Source organism: Xyrauchen texanus, chromosome 5, assembly GCF_025860055.1.
Source record: "Xyrauchen texanus isolate HMW12.3.18 chromosome 5, RBS_HiC_50CHRs, whole genome shotgun sequence".
Lineage (NCBI taxonomy): Eukaryota > Metazoa > Chordata > Actinopteri > Cypriniformes > Catostomidae > Xyrauchen > Xyrauchen texanus.
Window position 1 is genome coordinate 48,052,742 of NC_068280.1, and position 24,755 is coordinate 48,077,496.

Genomic DNA, 24,755 nt, shown 5'->3' on the forward strand with positions numbered 1-24,755 from the left:
GGCGTCCAAGGCTCATCGATGCATGTGGACAATCAAGGATATCCCGTCTGGTCCGAACCAACAAAAGGTCTACTGTGACACAGAACATTTTAATGATGGTTAATGGAGGAATGTGTTACAACACACAACGCATCCCATCCTGCTGCCTATGGGGCTGCATAGCCACAGATCGGTCAGAGTGCCCATAATGTCCGATGTCGAAAGTGCCTACAATGGGCATGCGGTGTCAGAACTGGAACTTGGAGCAGTGGAAGAAGGTCGTCTGGTCCGATGAGTGCCATTTTCTTTTACATCACATAGACAGCAGTGTACGTGTGTGCCGTTTACCTGGGGAAGTGATGGCAACAGGATGCACTGTGGGAAGACGACAAACCGGTGGAGGGAGAGTGATGCTCTGAGCACTGTTCTGCTGGGAAACCCTAAGTCCAGGCATTCACGTGGATCTCAATTTTACATGTGCCACCTACCTAAACAGGGTTGCAGACCAGGTATACCTCTTCATGGCAATGGTATTCCTTGATGGCAGTGGCCTTTTTCAGCAGGATAATGCACCCTGGCACACTTAACACATGATGAAGTGTTCAAGGTGTTGCCCTGGCTTCCAAATTCCTCCTGATACTCCTAATCCGATTGAACATTTGTGGGATCTGCTGGACCAACAAGTCCAATCAACGGTGGCGTTTTGGCTCATTAGTGTAATCTTATTTTATTGCCAGAACACGTTTGGTCTGAACGGCCTTAACTCTGCTCCAAAACGTTAGTCGAAAAGGAAAGTCACTTTAGAGGTGAAGCAAGTTATTACATTAATATGTTTACTTTGAATAACCTGTATCATTGAATCATTCACATAAAGGCCAGGAAAGTGTATTTCAGAAAGTAAATAGGGTCAATTTTTATTTCATGTAAATTGCAGAAGCTATAAGCGATTTTTGTGACGTTTGGAATACACTAGATGCACATGTAAATGTATATTTTCATCAGATTGCTGAGTTTAGGGTACATATAAACAGTACATTCAGAGTTTAACATTTAATTTAATACAATGGAATTCTGATTGACGCAAATTTGCACATGTAAACCGCGACACTGTTATACTGTGGATTACCTTGTATACATGCTTTTAGATCGGATAATTTGTCAGACATATTGCAAAGTTTCTATAGACGGCTTATATTAATAAGGTGTGCATTATGCATAATTTATATATCTCACAAGCTATGGGCATCTACAGCCACCCACTAAGTCTTCTTTGTTTTGTTTAATCTTTCTCGCCCCCTCCCGCCTCCTCCCCACCTCGTATATACGATTGTTTTGCAGCCTCTCTCCCGTTCTGCATTCAGACAGTGTGTCAGGCACGGTGGCATTATGAGCGCAGGAGTGGAGAGGTTGAACAGCAGAATATAATGTGAATTAGAAAGAAGAGGGGCGTGTGAGAGCTCTCTGAGGCCAGAAACCAGTAACCATGCTCTCGTTTTATGACATTCTTCAGCACGAGTGTGTCTGGTAAACACATGCACAGAATACAGCACCATCACGGCCGTGAAGAAGAGAACACACATATGCCAGAAAAATGATGAAAGGTTTACGAGCAGTTTTGAGGAGCTGCTTACTTATAGAAATGTCACTTGCTGTGAATGTTTTTCTTTAACAAAGTAAATTTAGGATATAAAAGTATTCAATGATTCAAAATTGAGGATAATCGTTGATATGTGGTTGCTAAGGTGTTCTGGATGGTTACTAGGTGGCCCGTGTCAAAACAGCCAACACCCAAGTCTCTTATAAGATATTTTGGTCTCTCGATATGATTTGGCTCCCTACTTTATTGTAAATCTGTGTGATTTTTATTTTTTGGAAGTTTGCTTTAAGAAGCAAACACACCTCTGCTCAACAAGCCACACAATTTCAGGGATCATTCATGTCCATAGCGCAAATGGTACGGGGCAAGTATGAGCAATAGGAATAGTAACGATTGCCTAGGAAAGCACCACTAATTAATAGTTGCCTGGTAGAGTTTCCTAAACATATTTGTTGTAAGGCAACTTATCTCAATCCATGTATTCTTTTTTGCTGTTCTTTATTTGTTCTGCAGGTGCCGAGCACTGTTTCCGTAATTTCAGCTCTTCAACCGGGGTTATTGAATCTCCTGGTTTCCCTGACAAGTACCCTCACAACCTGGAGTGCTCCTTTATCATCATTGCTCCACCTCAGACGGAGGTCACGCTCACCTTCCAGACCTTTGACCTGGAAAATGACCCTCTGCTGATGGGGGAGGGAGAATGCAAGTACGATTGGCTGGATGTGTGGGATGGCTTACCACAAGGTGAGAATAATTATTGGAATTGAAATATGTACAGTCTATGGCTATGAGGCATGCACGTGTTGATTACATATTATGCAGGAATGGTTCATTCACTTGGTTCACCCAAAAATGACAATTGTGTCATCATTTACACAGCATCTTGCTCAAAACCTATATGGCTTTAATACTTTAGTGGAAGGAGATGTTAGGCAGAATATTCACCAGCCTTAGTCACCATTCATGTTTACTGTATGGAAAAATATGCAATGAAAGTGAATGGTGACTGATGCATATATGCTCCTTAACATCTCCTTTTGGGTTCCAAGAAAGAACGTGGTTAAATGATGAGAGAATACATTTTTAGGGTAAACTATCCTTTTAAGGTTTATAATTTTGATGTTCAAAAAGCATATAAAGGGAGCATAAAGTATTTCATAGAACTCCAATGGTTTAATCCATGTCTTCAGAAGAGATATGATAGGTGTGGGTGAGAAAAAGTTAAACATATATGTAAAAACATTTAATAAAATAAAAAATATTAAAAATCTGTTTCTGTTTCTCACACACACCTATCATAATTCTTCTGAAGACATGGATTAAACCATTGGAGTCATATGGATTACTTTTATGCTGCCTTTATGTGCTTTTTGAACATCAACGTTATAGACCCTGTTGACTTGCATTGTACGGGCCTACAGAGCTGAGATATTCTTCTAAAAATCTTCATTGGTGTACAGCAGAAGAAAGAAAGTCATGCACATCTGGGATGGCATGAGGGTGAGAGAATATGTGCTTTATGAGAGAATATGTGCTTTTTGGACTTTCAAAGTTCTGGCCACCATTAACATTCATTGTATGGATGCATTTGGAAGATGCTTTTATCCATTGTGATTGACAGTGCTTTCAAGGTTTCCATTTGATATTTAAACTATTCTGAGCACAGTCTGTGAGACATGTTGAGATCTCCTCAGAAGCTCTAGAGGAAGTAAAGCTCTTGAGATTACTTCGGTCTTTTTCTCAGGACAGGAATCAGAGAAGCAGGAGACGTAAAAGTTCCCATTTGCTCTCCAATTATTCTCAATGCTGTCTAGGAGTAACAATTGATATATTAAAAAGCTCCCCTTTGTGATATTTATATTCTATGGTTGTGGCTCATAGCCTCACAGATAGTCTTCAGAAGATGTTTGGAACATCTCAACCACTTGCACACTAAGGGACCATTTAGATCGCATGTGTTCTTGACTCTTGTCATGCTGACATCCAGGGATCATGGGGCAAAAGAGAAGGACAGTAAATCAGGAATAAGTAAAGAGGAAAACTGTGCGGATAGCTCAGAATCCAAAAAGCTGAAGGAATTTGAGGCACGCTATGCCTCAACAGATCCACTAAACACTTAGGAAGGGTAATGGCCTCTCAAACTGATATAGGGTCAGATCAAATCAGTTATACAAATTACTTTTCTACATATCTTTTTTTTCCTCGCATGTATTCAGTGGGACCCCTGATTGGACGATACTGTGGGACGAAGATTCCTCCAGAGATCCAGTCTTCAATGGGTCTTCTGTCACTTTCCTTCCACACTGATATGGCTGTGGCTAAAGATGGTTTCTCTGCCCGCTACAACATGACTCACAAGGAAGTTAGTGACAGTAAGTATACATTTAGTTTTTTGTTTGTTTTTTAAGGCATAAAACAGCATTCACAATGCATTTAACTTCCATAACATCACATATTTCTGAGTAAAGCAGAAAATTCAGTTGGAAATAATTTTGGGTGGGGATTGTTTTGTCCATTGGGATTTGATTTGATAATATATGTCATGAAATACAGTTATTGGTTAAAGGAATATTCCGGGTTCAATACAAGTAAAGCTAAATCTAAAGCATTTGTGGCATAATGTTGGTTACCACAAATAAATTATTTAGGCTCGTCCCTCCTTTTCTTAAAAAAAAGCTAAATTGAGGTTACAGTGAGGCACTACCAATGTAAGCGAATGGGGTCTGTAAAACTTGGTCTGTAAAGTTGTTTAAATCATAATTTTACAGTCCTTTTAGGGTTTTAGTGTGTGTTGACATTACATCATCATGACAAAGAAGTTGCAAAATTGGCTATAACTTTACACAGAAAATGTTGTAAGCAATTTTATCACACTAAAGTCATGTTAATGGATTGGCCCCATTCACTTTCATTGTAAGAGTAACGGTAGCCAGCTGTTAGATAGCTGTGCAGTGTGTAAACCTCACTCTCCTGACCTCAAGAGGTGCACTAGCAACTGACGCTAGAGTCCCGTTCGGAGCAGGGCGATCAGGGCCTGTTACATAATTGTCTCACTGTAATCCATATTTGTTTTTTTGGGGGGGATTTACTCCCCTTTTTCTCCCAATTTGGAATGCCCAATTCCCAATGTGCTTTTGAAGTCCTCGTGGTCGTGTAGTGATTCGCCTCAATCGGGGTGGCGGATGACGAGAAGACGCGGAGCTGCCTCGACGTCTGAGAGCATCAACCCGCACATCTTATCACGTGGTTCGTCAAGAGACGTAGCGTGTGTGGAGGCTTCACGCCAGCCACCACGGCATCCACGCTCAACTCACCACGTGCCCCACCGAGAACAAACCACATTATAGCGATCACGAGGAGGTTACCCCATGTGACTCTACCCTCCCTAGCAACCGGGCCTATTTGTTTGCATAGGAGACCTGGCTGGAATCACTCAGCATGCCATGGGATTCGAACTAGCGAACTCCAGGCCAGCATCTTTACCACTGAGCCACCCAGGCCCCACCAGATATGTGCTTTTTTAAAGAAATGGAGGGACAAATTGAAATGAATTTTTGTGGTGATCAATATTATGCCACCAAAACTGTCGATTAATCTTAACTTGGATTATATCTGGAATATTCCTTTAATATAATAGTCATTTCAGAGATTAAGAAAGTTTATGTAGCAAATAATGATGAAATATTTTGAAAACAAAGTCAATTTGATCCATTTAATGTTGTCTTTGAATGTATTTAGCTTGAATTAATATCTATTGTATTCTCTTGCAGCATTTCATTGTAGCAATGCGTTTGGAATGGAGTCTGGTAAAATCTCAGATGATCAAATTTCGGCCTCCACTTCATTTTATGATGGCCGCTGGCAGCCCCGTCAGGCACGTCTGAACAACGTGGACAACGCCTGGACACCCAGTGAGGACAGCAACAAAGAGTACATACAGGTGAGCCCCTTAAAATACACACTAGTGCATTTTACATTTGTGTTTTTCTCTATTGTTACTATCACTGTTCGATCAGTCTTGAAAGGTTGGATATATGCATGAATTTTGAATATGCTTCTTGAAAATGCTTGATTTTTTCCATAGGTTGTTGACTTTTATAAACGATCTAAAGTTATTTTGAATTTGAAATAGATATTATACAGCCTTTATGTTATATGTTTCTCGTGCACCAGTCCGCATCTTGCCGGAGTGCCGTTTCAATGACAACTGACTGGAAGAGAAGAAATAAAATATCACTATGTGGAGGATCGATCACAAAAAATAAATCATACATCTAAGTGTGCAAAAAAATAAAATAAATCATTATGTCAATGGACGTTTGCATTTATCAGCATTAAACCAAATATTCTGTTAAAACTTGAATTTACTTTGGGATAATTTGCAATCAATATGTAATAACGCATGAATACTAAAAAGTAGGGCAGAAATTCTTCGTATATTAAATAAGTCAAATGTAGGACTGAGTTAATAAATATAAAATCGGAATTACGATATGTCCTGTGCAATTTATTAAACCCCCAAAAGGCTGCAATTTCATTAAAGAAATGTACTTATAGTCTGGATTAAGATGATCTAAGCATAGCCACTGTCTCTTGCAAACAGCGAACGGCCCAAACAAACTCCATCCATCTCTGTAGTGTTCTGAGTTGGGTGTGCTATCAGTGCACGGTGCGTTTTTCTTATAACGTGCACTGAGAATGCAAAGCGCTACTTATAATATTCAAAGTATTCTTATAATAACGTGACACTGGGGCGCAGAATAAGTTGTGGCTTTTCACCACATTGTAGCCTAAATGAGGAGCTTATTTAAAAAAAACTAAGCAAGAAATACAAATGTCTTCAGTTTACCGTTAAAAAAAGACTTGAGGTGTGCTGAGTGAGTCGGGTCTACCAAGCAACCAAATTTGCCCGGTTGCTAGGGATGGTAGAGTCACATGGGGTAACTCCTTCGTGGTTGCCATTAGTGGTTCTAGCTCTCAATGGGGCATGTGGTAAATTGTGCGTGGATCACGGAGAGTAGCATGAGTCTCCACATGCTGTGAGTCTCCACGGTGTCATGCACAACTAGCCATGTGATAAGATGCGCGGATTGACGGTTTCAGAAATGGAGGCAACTGAGCCACCATGAGGACCTAGTAAGGAGTGGGAATTGGGCATTCAAATAAAAAGAGGATTCAGGGTATAATTGGACAAATGCCGTTTGTCCAATTTGACTTGCTTATTCTAAACTTGCCCTGTTTGATGAGTAGTGATACTTGTTCAAAGGCCTTGTTGAATGGGTGCCCCAGCCTGGCTGTACAAATATCCTTTACATATTTTAGCTGTCAGAACATACTCTTCCTCAAATCGTTCTGATATTTGGAGTCCAATCTTATACCGGTTTGGGGGAAAACAATCCCATCCCATTCTGTTGCAGATGTGCATGTTTAGTGGTCAGATTCCACATGCAGCTCATATCTTGTCACTGAATAGCTTGTATTTTTCAAAGCAGTCTTCATTTAGCCTTTATTCAATTAGCTGTGGACAAAATATCAGTTGTAGAATTTTTGCTTTAATTTGAAGTGAAACGAACACACACACACACACACACACGCACACACACAAAGATACACACACACACACACACTTAAAAAAAATAGCCAAATCTATTTTGAATTATGTCTTTTAATTTTCATGATAATTAATATGTAGCTACAGTATCCAGGACTGTTTTCCCCCATGGTAATTCACAGCATGTTGCCTACTGTTTTCTATGTGTTAATGCAAGACTTTGGTTGTAATCATATGAAGGATTCCAGTCTTACCCGGTTTAAAGGAATTCTTGAAAGTTTAGTTTTAATAGATTGGGCAATGTTTGAAATCACTGAGGATACTTTTTATCATTGCATTTTTGTCAATTAACATTTAGAATTGGATAATATTTAAAGCTTCGAGGTGCTTGAAAAAGATGAATAATGTACCTTGAAAATGCTTGAAAAGTGCTTGAATTTCACACTTAAAAAGATGCACGAACCCTGTACTATACAAAGTATTTAAAGGCGAAGTGTGTAATTTCTACATGCCTAAGCGGCATAAAACAGAGTTGCAAAAATAATGACTTAAAAAAATGTCAATAACAAAACTCATGTGTTTGGTTGAGCCAAAAGTTTGGACATGTTGGGCTGCTCAAATAAACTGATTTAAATTCCGTTTGTTACCAAATGTGGCACAGTAATTACACACTTCAGCTTTAATTTGCTGCAAACATGGATGTGATGGAAGTACAGTGTGATCAATGGGTTATTTATGTAACACAGAGTTTCGGTGAAAAACGAATTTCTCTGTAAATCATTCGCAGTACCGCCGCTCCCTACATGCATACTACGCAGCCTGCGTAGGGCACCAACTCCATAGGGGGGCACCATCTTACTCTATGAGGACACCAGAAAGTCCACCAGCTGCCCTTACTTGCACGTTATACTTTATTCAAGGACCTGAAGTCAGTTGCGGAACACAGACGATTGCTTCACGTTCTTATTACACTCTGCGTAGGGCATCAATTTGGCCACCGTCATTCGTAAAGCCATACTTACGTAATTTGTCACATTGACGTGAATGCAACACGTTACTTATGGATGGTCTTATGAACAAGTGTTGTATTATTATGCATGTGGGTGTCAATCGTTTAGACAACAAAACATTAAAAATAATTGTAAAAAATACAGTAAAAACTGTAGGATCTTAAGACAGCACGGCATCTCTATCCCTCACACACTCGTTTTCATTTCTCTCATATTGAACACAGCGTTTGGTCTTTGTTGTCCAGTTCCCTTTAATCCATGGGAATTCTCACACACACACAAGGTAAACACATATGGTGTGTTCTCACACACCACTACATTTCAAGAACGTTCTACACCCTCAATGGACCACTTCATCTCGCCTGTCAGCATACACCCCTCTGCCTGAGCACTGTTTTTGTTGTGTTGGTGCAGACTGATGATGTGTGGAAGTTTGCCGTGATGCTAACCGCTCTGTGATGGATGAGGACAGTCCAGAGAAATCCGTAGCTAGCAACCTTCTCCAGTACTATTGATTTCAGAGTTCATCTCCCCCACTTACCTGCCTTACAATCTCTCGATATGATAGTGTATGCACCTGGAAGCCTTTTTTGTCTTATATTTGACAGATAAGTGCCTTGCCACCTTGTGTAGAGGTCAGGCATTTTTAATTAGACCAGTGACCATTTCATTTAATTCAACACTTTACTTTTACAGTACGTGAAAGTACAAAGCTTGAATTTACACAGATCAGCCACAACATTAAAACCACCTGCCTAATATTGTGTAGATCCCCCTCGTGCCACCAAAACAGCGCCAACCTGCATCTCAGAACAGCATTCTGAGAGGCTATTCTTCTCACCACAATTGTACAGAGCGGTTATCTGATCAATAAAAAAGAAAAAACTTAAATAAATAAAAGCAAAAAGAAACATCCACTTTACCATGGTAAAATTACTGTAACACACAGTCTCAAGTTGCTTATTACTTTATATATCACTCTGTATTTCTCCGGTTACAGATATTGCATGACTAGGCAGAAGCTTATCCTCCATGTCTTTGTAATACACGTTCAAAATAGATTTATGAATTGATGTTGTAAACTGCAGAGGAACTCTACATTACTCATTTCAGAAATCCTCATTGATCCGCTGTCGTCGAAACTAAATTTAGTCCGATCAGTCTGGCATTGTTATCTCTCCCTATCCCCATCATCATCAATCATTCTTCTTTCCCAGGTGGATCTTCAGTTCCTTAAGGTTCTGACTGGGATCGCTACACAAGGAGCCATCTCCAAGGAGACTCAGAAGTCCTACTACATCACCACCTTCAAACTGGAAGTGAGCACTAATGGAGAGGACTGGATGATCTACCGCCACGGCAAAAACCATAAGGCAAGGACCCTGAAATACTTTTATATGTATCATGTACCACCCAACCATAATGAATAGCTTAAAACCTTATGAAAAGCTGTATTAAAATTATTTGTATGACAGAAAACCATTGGGAAACAATATATTAGCTCAGAGGTTGTTCTATTAGAGTTTAGAAGATGTAATTGAGATCTAATTGAGAACTTTGTCTCAGAGGTTTCTCATAAACTTACGGTAAATAAGAACATGGTTGATATACAACAACGCAAAGAGGCCTTATTCAAATCTATCCATTTGGGGGAGCGTTTTTCAAACGAAACTTAGTGTGGACGTGTCAATATATTTAGTTGGATCTCTCTGAAAACAATAATTAATAGCTTATGTAATTTACCTTCTAAATGTATCTTATTATAAGGATTTTTAGACATTTTTCTTGGAAAATAAGACAAAAATACAGATTAAGTTTTAAGTGTGGAGTCTTTTAATCAGAAGAAAATTCGTACTCTCAATTTAATCTCATTGAGGGTTCTGACGGTCATGTAAAAATCTGGAAATATCAGGAAATTTTGAAATTGTGTCATCTTTTCAATGATTTAGTCAAAATGGTTCACAAATCAGGCTACAAGTCTGTGAAGTCATTACAAATGTCTGGAAAATAAATGGAAATTCATTGGTCAAAAGGGTGGGGACCTTGCTCATTGCTGTCTAGAAGAATCTATTGAGATATCAAAGTTATCGCATTTGTGATTTTCCTTTCCTACGGAAGAGGTCACCTAAACGCATACCCGAACAATCTACTAAGAGGAACTAGTCCACCAGTTTGGTGAAACAAACCAGTTGTAGCTGCATATTAGAATAGAAACAAACCTATTTTAGCCCTCTTTCTAATCTATCTTTAGATAATAGATTCACAAAAATTGTGAATCTATTCTATCTATTTAAAACTTTATCAGTCAGTATGCACATCAATGGTGTAAGCTGCTTTAAAAGGCAGTTTAGCATCTACAGGAAAAAGTAACCCAACCAGATGAGATTTGCTGGTCTGAAATGAGAGAAAGTGACATGGGAACAAGTTGAGAGATGGTTATCTGGCAGTGAAGAACAATGAAGCCATTTTTTCTCCCTTATCTCTTCGGCCATTCATAATGCCTGCAAGCTACCTGCCGTAAACACACCTGCGTGACCGGTCACACACACCCGCACCTGGGCCAGGAAAATACTCACAGGGTGGGAGAGGCCAGTTTGTGTTTTTTGTGGATGAGCATTCGTAAATGATCAGAATATAAAATATGTATCTGAAAGAGCTGTCGAAATGTATGTATTAATGCATGTGATTAATTTAACATGTTTAATGCATGAATTTTTATTTAACGTGATTAACACATTTACCAATTTGACATTCGATTTTGACATTTTATACATCTCCGAGTGAGTTCTGCACACTGGTTGGATGACACGTTGGAGTTAAGCATCAGCATTTCCCCGGCATCGAATTGAACTTCCATTTCACAGGACAATCTGGATGAAGTGTCATAGTCCCAGCGCGAAAAGCAAAACAAGAGATTCTCAGCAAGCACTTTTCATATGGAGTTCAAAGCAGAGTGAATCATGATCGTGAAATGCAGCTTCACGATTGCTGTAGCAAAGTGGAGTGAATCATGAAAATGCAGCTTCACGATTGCTGTAGCAAAGTGGATAGACACGATTAATATTGTGGAGTAAATGGATTTAAGAAATTTAATTCCCATTGCAATAAATACGCAACCTATGGGGAGACTAGTTCTTTCAATTAGTCAACCTCCTACTTAAACTTTGGGAAAAGTTTGTTGCTTGAATTGGTGCTATTTTAGTGCATTTCTGTCTTTATACAGTTGAATGCTTAATGTTAATGAAACAATATTTTTACATAAAAAAACTAACAAAAAAAGCATTTTGACAGGAAGAAGTATGTATAGAATAACATTTCAGCACTTTCAAAATATGTGATTAATCGCGATATTATTAAATATTTTAATCAACAGACAACACTAGAATATAATAACTATATATGCCATCTAGGAGAAATAATTGAGATATTTAAAAGATTCAGATTTTCATTTCTTATTGATGCTTTCATGTCAAAATGATTTGATTTTGACCCAGTTAAGAGAGCATGTTGTCATTGACGACCAATGGAGACTGTTTTAAATTATTTATATCAAGATCAGTACAAAATGTGTTTTCGTCGAAAGTAGGAATTTCACAAATGCAATCATGGAGCTTTGGACAACCTTTAGCTACTCCATCAAAATGGGCAGTGAAGATTTTTGTGCCAAAGACAAATTATGATGAGGACACCACTGAGCAAACTCGACAGAAATGGTTTTGTTTGGCCAGCATTAATGCAGCTAGTAATTAACGCATCAATCAACCGTCAGCACTTAATATACCACATCTGCCCAATGACATCTCCATTTGTTTTGATGCCTTTTCCCAATTGAAAGTTTGTCTTTATCGTTTTGTGACAACTAATCCTACTATAACTGTGTTGGCTATAGTTTAATCATGAAAGATGCTTATGAAAATTATGCTTATGAAAATGCAAAGATGCTTATGCATTTTAACTGTACGTTACGCCAGGGATGCCGTGTAATATAAGTCCTGGATTAACCTTTTGCTTGTCTTTTTAATGGATCTGCTTTTGATTAAAAGATTAGTACACTGCCTGGGAATTACTTGGACATAAAAGCTGGATTCGTAGTATTGACCTGTCGACCAGACTGTGATTAGATCTCAGGATGTTATTCTGGTCTCAAACCGTTTTTTGGGGGGTTTCTCATAGGGAGGTTACAATTGCTAGAGGAGAAATTCAAATACTATATAAAGTCATTTAGCATGTGTGTTTGGTGCCAGTGACATTGAAGTGAAAACTGTGAGGGATGAAAAGATGGAATAAGAGACACAGAGATACAGGAAGAAATGAGAGTGAGTTGGGATTAAGAGGGGGCATCTTGTCATTTTTTCCCTCCATTGACAGAAAGCTCAAGGGATGCCAGCGGAGGTATTGTTCAGTAGTGAGCACTTGAGTGTTCATTCTCTCACACAAACACACATACACGCACAGTCTGTTTTCCTTTCTTCAAGATGATGCTCAGTGCTGGTGAACAGCCAAATGGAACCAGCTCCTCCTGTCAACATCTTCATCTAGAGAGAAGTGAGGGAGAACAGGTGGACGAAGAGAAGAATGAAAGATGGATTGTGAAAAGCACTGCTAAAACGACCCAGTTAGCTAAGCATGAATTTCTATGCTGGTTATTGCTGGTTTGGCGCGGGTCTAACTTGTAGATAAACATAGCCTTGTTTTTCATCATGAAAAAGTGCTGATGAAACCAGTTTACAATGCCTTGCTGGTTAAGCTAGTAATGAAGCCTGGTGGGTACGACAGGATACCGTACTATGGCATTACCATGGTAAAATGATTGTATCAAATAGAAATACCACAGTATTTTGATGCATAACATAATACTGATTGATTTCCATATTCACACCAAGATATTTACATGGAACGCCAAGATACTTCAAAAAATACTCTGGTATTAATGATATGTATGTATTAAAAAAACATGAGACTACCATATATATCCAGAAAACAGCGCCGACCCGCCAAGGCATGAACTCTACAAGACCTCTGAAGACGTTCTGTGGTATCTGGCATTAAGACATTAGCAGCAGATCCTTCAAGTCCTTTAAGTTGCAAGGTGGAGCCGTCATGGATCGGACTTGTTGGCCCAGTACTCATAGATGCTCAATCAGATTGAGATCTGGGGAATTTGGAGGCCAGGGCAACACCTTGATCTTCATTATGTTCCACAAACCATTCCCGAACAATATGTGCAGTGTGGCAGGGAGCATTATCCTGTTGAAATAGGTCACTGCCATCAGGGAACACCATCACATGAAGGGATGTACCTGGTCTGCAATGATGTTTAGGTAGGTGGCACGTGTCAAATTGACCCCCACATGAATGGCCGGACCCAGTGTTTCCCAGCAGAACATTTCCCAAAGCATCACACTCCCTCCACTAGCTTGTTGTCTTCCCACAGTGCATCCTGTGCCATCACTTCCTTAGGTAAATGGCACACACTTACACGGCCATCCACATGATGCAAAAGAAAACAGGACTCATCAGACTTGGCAACCTTCTTCCACTGCTCCAAGATCCGGTGTTGACGTTCGCGTTCCCATTGTAGGCACTTTCGATGGCAGAAAGGTGTCTTGTGACACATTCCTCTTTAAATCATCCTTAAAATGTTCTGACTTGTTGCACTTTAGACCTTCTTTCGGTTCAGAGCAGATGTGATAGCCTTCGTTGGCCTCACGCATCGGTGAGTCTTGGGCGCCCAACACCTTGCCGCTGGTTTGTGGTTTGTACCCTCCTCGGACCACTGTCAGTAGGTACTCACCACTGCTGGCCATAACAATTTGGCCCTTGTCAAAGTCGCTCAGGTCTTTAATTCTGCCCATTTCTCCTGCATTTAACATGTTGACTACAAGAACCTGGCTTACCATATATATATAAAATGTTGCTTGCTACAAAAATAATTAGACTCGTCCTTCATTTATTTTAAAAACATAATGCGGTTACAGTAAGGCACTCACAATGAACGGGGCCAGTCCATAAACATTAAATACACACTGTTTTAAAAGTATAGTCACAAGATCTAAACATTATACGTGTTAACATGATTTTAGTGTGATAAAATAAATTTGTTACCTTATCTATGTAAAGGTATATCCAAAATTACAATTTTGTTGTCATGGCAACATAACTGGGTAAACCCTATAATCTGTAACGCTGGTAAATCCCTGATTTTATCACAATAAAATCATGTCCATACCAGAATGTTTATGCCTTGTGGCTATACTTTTACTTTACAGTTGGATATCTTGGCCCTCAAAAGAAAGAAATTGAAGACCTACCTGCACACTAGCCATCAAGCGTTGACCGTTTGATAGCAAATGACCCATTTACTTTTTCCTCACCTTGTTTTCCCCACTCCCGTCTTGCATTAGATGTGATCTTTCATGACTTTCATCAATACTTAAACACTGCCAGACCTTTTGTCCCTTAGCAGTGTGCATGGGACGTCTGACCGGCTCAGGGGTGGAGACGGACCCATGCAGGTTTCGCAAACGCACACACCTCCTTTGAGGGGGTCTTTATAATTTCATGATCTATCACTCGTAGAGACACAACATGGCAGGTTTAATTATTTAAGGACTAGCGTTCTACTTCAGCTGGGTGGGCGGAACCACTTCGCTGCGGGTTGTCCCACCACAACTCTCTTGTTGTCAGGCAGACTTTGGTGTTGTTGATGACATTGAATAGCTTAATGCTTAAACAGTTTATAGGAAAGTTGCTTCCGTTTCCATCTATTATGTAACATATTTTCAATATGGAACACCTCTTTAAGATCGGCTTAGAAAAACAGGGTTAACACTCAAAATGTATTGGTTGATTCAATGTGGTGTACTAAAGGGGTATTTATTAAAATACAAAAACAATTAAGAGTCAGATGAATCTGGTTTGATCAACATATATAAACACACTTTTAACTTCAACATTTCAAGTTTGTACTTGTCTGCATCTAAAGGCCAGAATCACTTTATGAGCTTAATTAACCTTTGAACTGTGGAACTAGGCTTATTGGGGGGGGGGTCAAAGATAACAGTTGAAGCACTGATGGAATCTCTGATGTCATTAGGTGAAGAGAACCTGAATGCATTAACTTTAAACAAGTTGATCCCTGACTCCTTTGACCACTTTTAAACGGTACCATATTTCTTTATTTTGCTCCATCTTGTGTTTGATCTACACCTTTATGAAGTCTTCTTTTGTGTCATATAGACCTTATAGACCTTAGACACACCATATGTTGTTTTGTGCAAAAGTAAACAAGGCTGCAATAAGCGGTAATACAGTTCGTTCAATATGTTATACTTTTTTTAAGGTCTCGGAATCATGTCTCATTTTTAAAACCCATGCTTTTTATGGCAATTACATTTTGCCTGCTTAGCACGGCAATACGGCAATTGTACGACATATTGGCCACACAAGTTGAAAAATGTATAATGCGTAAATTTGTTGCATTTAGATTTATATTGCTTTTTTTATCATCTTCCAAACCTCCCAGTCCTCTTCTTTTATCTCTTTCGTTTAAAGTCTGTCTACTATTCCATCGTTATTGGTTAACTCTGTGGAGATAGGTAGATGTTTTTTGCAGAGAGTGAATGGCTGACTGCATCTTGTTGAAGCGTCTGGAAAGGGGTCATTCGTCTGCTGTCTGTCTGTCTGGCTTCACCAGCCACAACACACTCAACATAAGCATTTTAAAAGAAGGGCTTGAGAAAGCCCCCCTCCCTTCTGTCACTGCATCATTGAAGCATTATGAGTGTGACCCTTCACTATTCCCCTATTGGGAACACACACACACACACTCACACACATACACACTCAGAGTTGATAGAGCATTTGTAGCCTTCAGTGTAATTCAGCAAAAAAATGATTGTTCCATATGCATTACTCTGCCCAGAGCCCAGATAGATGGAGCAGCGTGAGCCCATTAGCAGGTATTCATACGTAAAATGTGTTTCTATCACACATACATTATTAAATGTTTGCATAGACATTGAAGCGTACAATAGCAACGTATTGACAGCATGTAAAAACGTAAATCTGTTCATGTTTAAACATTTTTAGAGACAATAATCAGACGTTTCAGAACAATTATGACAGCAATTATACATGTAAACATTACTTAAGAATATCTACAAATATTATTGAGACATATCTGTTGTTATATATTAACTTAAATATGTTAAGCAGTTTTACCAAATTCGATATTACTTTCATTTCACCCTTGTTTCTAAAGACAGATCTGAAATCATATTAATTGTACTTATTCTATTAATACACTGTCAGTTTAATACAATTTAAATATTTCCAGTTGATATTTCAATGTACAATGTTTAGGCATTAGTACAATGATGATATATTGTCAGTTATTTAATTTAGCAAAAAAACATGTCCGTATAAATGTACACTTACTATTTCTCAAACCGTGAAAATGGGTCTTTACATAAAAATATATAGCTGCTATTGTATTTTTGGAAGGGAGTCCCTCTCAAGGAGATCACCATATGGTACTGTCACGGTTCCGGCATTTGTGCCGGCTCCTACTGTTGTTTGTTTTTCTCTCTCCCTCGTGTCTCACAGGTGGAGCCGGCACGCGTGATAAGCATTTCCATGGGAGCGCTGATCGTTCCCGGGGAGGTGTTGATCATGCCAATGATTTACTTCCCTGTTCCACCTGTTTCACACTGATTGCACTCCCTACTTATGCCTTATGTTTCCCCTCTTTCTTTGCCAGTTTATTGTTTGCTGTCAAGTGTTAACCGTGCTATCTTGTCTAGTTGGAGATTGCTTGTGTGTCTGTTGGTTGCCTGTCTCTAGAGATGTGGTTGCCTTCCTGTACGCCATCGCCTTCACCTGTATTGTTGCTCAGTTCTCTTGGAGGAGGATTCCTCGGTCTCTGCCCGTGTGTCAGGGGAGTAACTCGCCTGGACTTTGCTTTGCACCACACCTGCTTCAACGGACTCTCCTCAGATTGCTCCTGACTTCGACAACGCATGCCCTCATCATACTAACACAGTCATTCCTTAGCCTGTTGATTGGCTATAGCCTTTTGTCTCTGCTCTCTGCAGCTGGTGCCAGGTGCACCTGTCCTTGTATACAGACTCTGTTGTTAATAACCTCATTGAGTGTTTCCCTCTGTGTTTGGGTCTCTTTATCTCCCCTCACCTTCTGACAGGCACTGGATGGAGAGGATTAGATAAACAATGGGGATGAAGGAGGTTTAGACCTTTTGGTAAAGGAATAGGGAGGAAATTCAACGGTATTGAAAACTTGCTCAGTAGACGCGTTGTTTGAGTCTGTCTAATCCACTGCTTTTTCTAGTGCCACTTGACTTTATCAGTCAGTTTCACTGCCTAACTGGTGTCGGTCATAGTCACGGCTTTGTAAGTGAGTCTGGATATCAGGGTGTGTGTGTGTGTGTGTGTTCCTTTTGAGGGCCCTTAAGGCTCGGCTTGGCCTCTGTTACACTTGATCTCATGTGAGGAATGTTTTCGGTTGGTTAAGAGGCATCCGACACAGCTCAAACCTCCCACATGGGCAGAAGAACCACATTTATGTGTGTATTTTATAGAGGGTCATCTTTTTTTAACCGTTTTCAACTGTTGCATGTTTAAGCCTCCTGTCTATTCAAGGCAAGGGCACAGCTTGATAGGAAGGTAGATGCACAGATGGGGTGAAATTGGTAGAGATGTCAACTGTTTATTTTCCGCTATCTCTTCGATGGTTGGGATTGTATAAACATGCTCCTTTATAAGCGAGTATCTACAAACCTTCAAAAAAGATCTGATGAACCATCTCACTCACTTTAAACTTGTTATCATACAAAATGTATTGGGTGTTTACTGTATATTATGCTATAGTGCTACTTTCAGTAACCATAGAAACAATGTTTACCCCTGTCCAGTGATAATTCTTCTCTTCCAGCTTTAGTAAGCTCGTATATCATGTTGTAATACATTTATGCAACCATGTTGTTTTTTCCTTATATGGAGGTCACATGAGTTGACAGTTGGTTATCTGACAACCATTCATCTCTACGTGGGAAGTTCCTCCCTTATCTCGTTTTCACTCTTCATTATTATCTAGTCCTTATCTATGTGGGATGTCTTGTATGTGACCAAGAGAGAAAGACAGAGTGAGAGCGAGAGGGACATAGTTATGTTTTCTCATAGCAGCCAATAATGTCCTCATCCTTAACTAGACTGACTTTGAAAGTATAGACAATAACAAAGATAAAAGAAGCTTTCTGTCATGCTAATAGGTCATTTTTAATGTACATAAAAAAAATTCAATGTGTAGTTTTGGCAATGCTAGAGCAAATCCAATCAATGATGTTTGTTTGCTTCCTTTACAGATTTTCCATGCCAATACTGACCCATCTGAGGTGGTTCTGAACCGGGTTCCTCAGCCTGTTCTTGCCCGCTTTGTTCGTATTCGACCGCAGACGTGGAATAATGGAATCGCACTACGATTCGAGCTTTATGGTTGCCAGATTACAGGTATGAGCTTGTTTGCATCATCTTCATATCTTTATTTATTTTAAAATGAATACATGTTGTGTGGAGCTAGCGTGTGGCTAGCTAACATACTGTAACATGTAGCTGTTTATTATTCAACATATAAACATTTTCCAAATGGATCAGGAGGTGGATCACATGAGCTTCACACTTTCACTGGTACTCGCCAAATTTTATAAAGTTGAACACAGCTCAACTATTTAAAATCACCAATGGTTGCTTTTGTTCATGTCAACTCAAATGGCAAACTCTCCTTGAATTTCGGTTGCTATGTGGCAACAAATAGTGTGCAATGCTACCAGTGTGAAAAGCACCTACATAAGTGACTATTTGCTTGAAATGATCATTTATTGTATATATTTTTAGCTTAACATCCCTTTTTGGGATCTCGACATTCTAAACTGAACTCATTCAGTATGTCAACATGCACTTTAAATCTGTTTCATTCAGACTACAACAATAATTGATCTTTTTAAAATGCCATTTAAACGCATTAGTCCAACTGAAATCGCACCAGTCTATTTTTATTTAAAATAGAACTAAAAGACCTAGACAATTCGATTGTAGCTTGGCTTCATTCAGAACCACAATTTAACTCTGCTTTGTTTGCATGCTCCGAAAGACAGAGGTGACATGCAACATGGATGTAACCTGGCGTATTTGTTGTCTGTCCTTCAAATATTTGATTACTCATTGTGTCTTGTATACTGAACTTGGACGGATTAAGACTGTAGCTTGACTACGCAAAAACCTGCTATAACACATATAACATATAACTGCACATTTCAATATACTGATTGTCTATTTCACTCCCTCTCTTTTCTCTCAGATGCTCCTTGTTCTGAACTCCAGGGAATGCTTTCTGGGCTCCTCCCTGATTCCCAGATCTCAGCCTCATCAGTTAGGGACCTCCACTGGGCCCCCGGAGCAGTGCGTCTGGTGGCCAGCAGATCAGGGTGGTTCCCTGGACCAGCTCAGCCTATTGCTGGGGAAGAATGGCTTCAGGTGGACCTTGGGATTCCAAAGACAGTGCGAGGAGTGATAACCCAAGGAGCACGAAGTGGAGAGGGAGGGACCAGCTCTGAGAACCGGGCTTTTGTCCGGAAGTACCGACTGGCACACAGCCTTAATGGGAAAGACTGGAACTTTGTGATGGACAGCAAGACTAGTATGCCTAAGGTGTGTCTCCAGAACATGTCTCCAGATATGTAGTAAAACTGGCATTTATATAATGTTTATCACTTTATAAAGAAACATTATGGAGAGGAACTGGCCATACAGTAAGACCCAAGAGACTTGGTCATACTAGCTTAATGTGGTAAAGCTTGTCATGAAACATGGTAAGTGGTTTGTTGCTGATCAAACTCCAACCACCGTGACCATGGTGGTCTACGTTGTTGAAACTGGTTCACCAACTGTGCTGGTTCGTTGCTGGTTCAAGATGGTCTACCAGCTCTTACCACCTTGGCTATGGTTGTCAACAAAGTTGAAATGAGGTTTACCAACTGTGTAGTCCAACTGGTTTGTTGCTGGTCCAAGATGGTCTACCACTTCTTACCAATTGAAAATAATCGTGAACAAAGTTGAAACCAGGTTTACCATCTGTGTGGTCCAGCTGGCTTTTTGCTGGTCCAAGATGGTCTACCAGCTCCAGTCACCTTTACTATGATGGTCTAACAGGTTACAACCAGGTTCACCAACTGTGTAGTCCAGTTAGTTTGTTGCTGGTTCAATATGGTCTACCAGCTCTTACCACCTTGACCACGATGATCTTCCAGCTTAAAACCAGGTTCAACAACTGTGTAGTCCAGCTGCTTTGTAGCTGGTTCAAGATGGTCTACACCTCTTACCACCTTGACTATCATTGTCCACCAGGTTGAAACCAGGTTCACCAACTGTGTAGTTGGTGTAGTCCAGCTGATTTGTTGCTGGTCCAAAATGGTGTACACCAGCTCCAATCACCTTGATTATGATTGTCAACCAGGTTTACCATCTTTGTTGTTGTAACGGTGTAGTCCAGCTGGTTTGTTGCTGGTCCAAGATGGTTTACCACCTACTACTATCTTGACCATGATGTCTACTATATTAAAACCAGGTTCACAAACTGTGTAGTCCATCTGTTTTTTGGAACATAGTAGCCAGCTTGTTGCTAGTCCAAGATGGTCTACCAGCTCTAACTAGCTTGACCAATATGGTCTGCCAAGTCAAAACCAGGTCCACCAGCAGGTAGTCCAGCTGAAATGTCATCTAAACCATCCTGGACCAGCTAATGACAATAAATGACCATATGGAGCATATAGAAGCTGTGTGAAAAAAGCAAACTAAACGTGCAATCCAAATTCTTCATCTACCAACTAACCAGACCCCATTCACATTCAGTGTGCTATTATATTAATGTGTAATATCTTTAATTTTTGTAGCTTTTTGAAGGGAACACACACTATGACACCCCAGAACTGAGACGTTTTGAGGAGGTTCCTGCCCAGTTTATCCGTATCTATCCAGAACGATGGTCTCCTGCTGGTATTGGAATGAGAATGGAAGTCTTAGGCTGCAACCTGCCAGGTAGGACACTACTAAAAAGACAATTTTAGACCAGAATGAATTTACATGCTGGTTCGTGTGGGTTTGTACTAGTTCACGATAGTTGTGTGCTGATCTAGCTTGTGTAGTAAGATTTAGCTCCAAGAAACCAAACTTCAAGTCTTGCTGGTTGAACTTGTTAAATTGCCTGGTCACCATATCAGCATACAAAACAAAAACATTTGCTGGTAAACTAGTAATTCTGGACAAAATCACATTCAGGCTCACTTACACACAGGACACATGAAGCCACACTTGATGTGAAATATTACAATTTCTAACTGTTTATTGAGAAGTTCCAGTTGTACGATGACATTTATTCACAGTCTTTAAAAACAGACTGCCACTCAGAAATGCACCATCAGCTAAAAGGCATTGCAGTCTAAACATTGTGTTTTTCATTTAAAAAGGGGAGGTATAAAAATGGATATACTGAGATGAAGACAAAATGGAAACATGGAAACAGTGATTGTCTATTAAGCAAAGTTGATGGGAGACAACAACCATGAAAGAGAGGACAGGTAGAGACTGAAATAGCTGAAGTTGTCAATCTGCCAGCTCAAAGGACAATATTGTAGCTCAGAGGTTGTTCTTTCATAGCTCAAAACACTTAATGGAATTTCAGATGTGTTTAAGGATCAACAGAAGTTTCTCCTAAAAACTAAAAAGGCAGTCATTGACATAAACTAAGAGTATCGAGCTATACAATTTATGTGGTTATCATAGCTCAGATTATTGGTTTTTGGATTCATTTGATTATCAAATCTGAGTTCATTTGAAATCTCTGATTCTGGGATCTTGGCAAATCTGAGAACAGTTTGAGACATTGTGTATATCTATGGGGCTCTGTTTTCATGAGTGTGCAAAGCACAGCGCAACGAGCTACGACCGTCCGCAACGTCTTAACCAATTCTCGTGAGAGTGCTAATTCTAAGCGCAATTTTTGTGCCAGCGCAAATGGGCATGGGTGGAAGTGTTTGCGCTACTGTGGGTGAAGGCACGCAAACTGTAGGTGTATGTAAATGAATTGGCGAAAAGCACAATTTGTTATTTTCCTAAGAATTTGGTAATTGCGCTAGACGTTTCAGTACCATCCCTTAGCTCAGCGTAAAGTCCAAATTCAATTCTTGCATTTGCAGTGTGGAGATATCACTAGCAGGTGGTAATAAAGTTCATGTCCAAATTCTGAAAGGAAAGAACATCAAATAATATCCTTGACGATTGCTGTTGAAGCTGTTTGTTGAATCAAAAAATAATGAGATTTGTGTTACATTATCTAGAGGTGATGGTTGATTTTTTCAATTATTATTATTATTATTATTATTATTATTATTTGTTATGTTTATGTCACTGCAAAAGGGGCCGGTGTTGTATGTATTGGATTTGGTAAAAAAATATTCATTTTGAAGTCCAGAGCACATGTAGACTGCATATTTATTTAATTAAATCACAGCCTTTTGTGGTTTAATCATCACACTAGGACATATGACAATTTTAATTTTATTATTTTTGCATTCATATATAAATTTTATCCCAAATATATAAAATTCCATGACATTCCACATTTTAAAATGAACTCTTTATGACTGATTTCCACGAATCACACCCTAATTAGGGCTAAGTGAAAACATAGATTTCCTGTTTAATCATGATCTTCATTTAAACGACATTGATATCTATTCTTAAAATCCTAAGATCTTTTAATACGCAACGTTCAGCACCGAGATTCTTTCACTATATGTTGAGGAAAATTTTGATTTGCCTCAACCTGTAATAAATAATGTGTGTCCAAAGACTAAATCCATGCAATCCATTTGTCACTAATAATGTCTCTTTTAATATAATTTCTGTTCTCAACAGTCAGTTGTTGATCAAAACAATACAAAAAATCAAACATTATATTATAGTAAAGAAGCCATGCATTTTCACTGTTTTCAATATGTGCTCATCCACCAAAACAAAACACTGAACAGCTGATACTCTTAAAGAGACAGCACCGTTTTAGCACTTGTTCTACACAGCAATGTAAAAACTTGTAAACATTATATGTCGCTGGTGCTTGACAGGGAATGGACTGTATAATAGGACAGAGACGTCATGGAGAAAAACCTCCATTGACCTGATTAGCGCATTGTGCGCGTGATTTCGCCAGACTTAGCGCAAACATGCCGAAAATACCAATACTTCATGGCCATGCCCATTGACTTTGCAATTATGAGTTAAGCCTTAACTCATAAGTGCAAAGTCAATGGGCATGGCAATGAAGTAAAATCGCTTAACTGTTAAGGCATTGCGCTGCGCTTAGTGCTTCTATATATATACACTCACCTAAAGGATTATTAGGAACACCATACTAATACTGTGTTTGACCCCCTTTCGCCTTCAAAACTGCCTTAATTCTACGTGGCATTGATTCAACAAGGTGCTGAAAGCATTCTTTAGAAATGTTGGCCCATATTGACAGGATAGCATCTTGCAGTTGATGGAGATTTGTGGGATGCACATCCAGGGCACGTAGCTCCCGTTCCACCACATCCCAAAGATGCTCTATTGGGTTGAGATCTGGTGACTGTGGGGGCCATTTTAGTACAGTGAACTCATTGTCATGTTCAAGAAACCAATTTGAAATGATTCGAGCTTTGTGACATGGTGCATTATCCTGCTGGAAGTAGCCATCAGAGGATGGGTACATGGTGGCCATTTAAACGATGCCCAATTGGCACTAAGGGGCCTAAAGTGTGCCAAGAAAACATCCCCCACACCATTACACCACCACCACCACCAGCCTGCACAGTGGTAACAAGGCATGATGGATCCATGTTCTCATTCTGTTTACGCCAAATTCTGACTCTACCATCTGAATGTCTCAACAGAAATCAAGACTCATCAGACCAGGCAACATTTTTCCAGTCTTCAACTGTCCAATTTTGGTGAGCTCTTGCAAATTGTAGCCTCTTTTTCCTATTTGTAGTGGAGATGAGTGGTACCCGGTGGGTCTTCTGCTGTTGTAGCCCATCCGCCTCAAGGTTGTGCATGTTGTGGCTTCACAAATGCTTTGCTGCATACCTCGGTTGTAACAAGTGGTTATTTCAGGCAAAGTTGCTCTTCTATCAGCTTGAATCAGTCGGCCCATTCTCCTCTGACCTCTAGCATCAACAAGGCATGTTCGCCCACAGGACTGCCGCATACTGGATGTTTTTCCCTTTTCACACCATTCTTTGTAAACCCTAGAAATGGTTGTGCGTGAAAATCCCAGTAACTGAGCAGATTGTGAAATACTCAGACCGGCCCGTCTGGCACCAACAACCATGCCACGCTCAAAATTGCTTAAATCACCTTTCTTTCCCATTCTGACATTCAGTTTGGAGTTCAGGAGATTGTCTTGACCAAGACCACACCCCTAAATGCATTGAATCAACTGCCATGTGATTGGTTGATTAGATAATTGCATTAATGAGAAATTGAACAGGTGTTCCTAATAATCCTTTAGG

At 39.6% G+C, this 24,755-nt stretch overlaps 1 protein-coding gene across 2 annotated transcripts in view; it reads left to right on the forward strand.

The window, feature by feature from the left end:
- The window catches only part of nrp2a (neuropilin 2a), a 108,072-nt gene that overhangs the window by 46,027 nt on the left and 37,290 nt on the right, over positions 1-24,755 (forward strand). For both annotated transcript variants that reach the window (XM_052126537.1, XM_052126538.1), the window contains exons 4-10: positions 2,090-2,320; positions 3,793-3,948; positions 5,347-5,516; positions 9,355-9,510; positions 18,519-18,663; positions 19,511-19,860; positions 21,102-21,246. In XM_052126537.1, the coding sequence (XP_051982497.1) occupies positions 2,090-2,320; positions 3,793-3,948; positions 5,347-5,516; positions 9,355-9,510; positions 18,519-18,663; positions 19,511-19,860; positions 21,102-21,246 (1,353 nt within the window). The remainder of the gene's footprint in view (positions 1-2,089; positions 2,321-3,792; positions 3,949-5,346; positions 5,517-9,354; positions 9,511-18,518; positions 18,664-19,510; positions 19,861-21,101; positions 21,247-24,755) is intronic.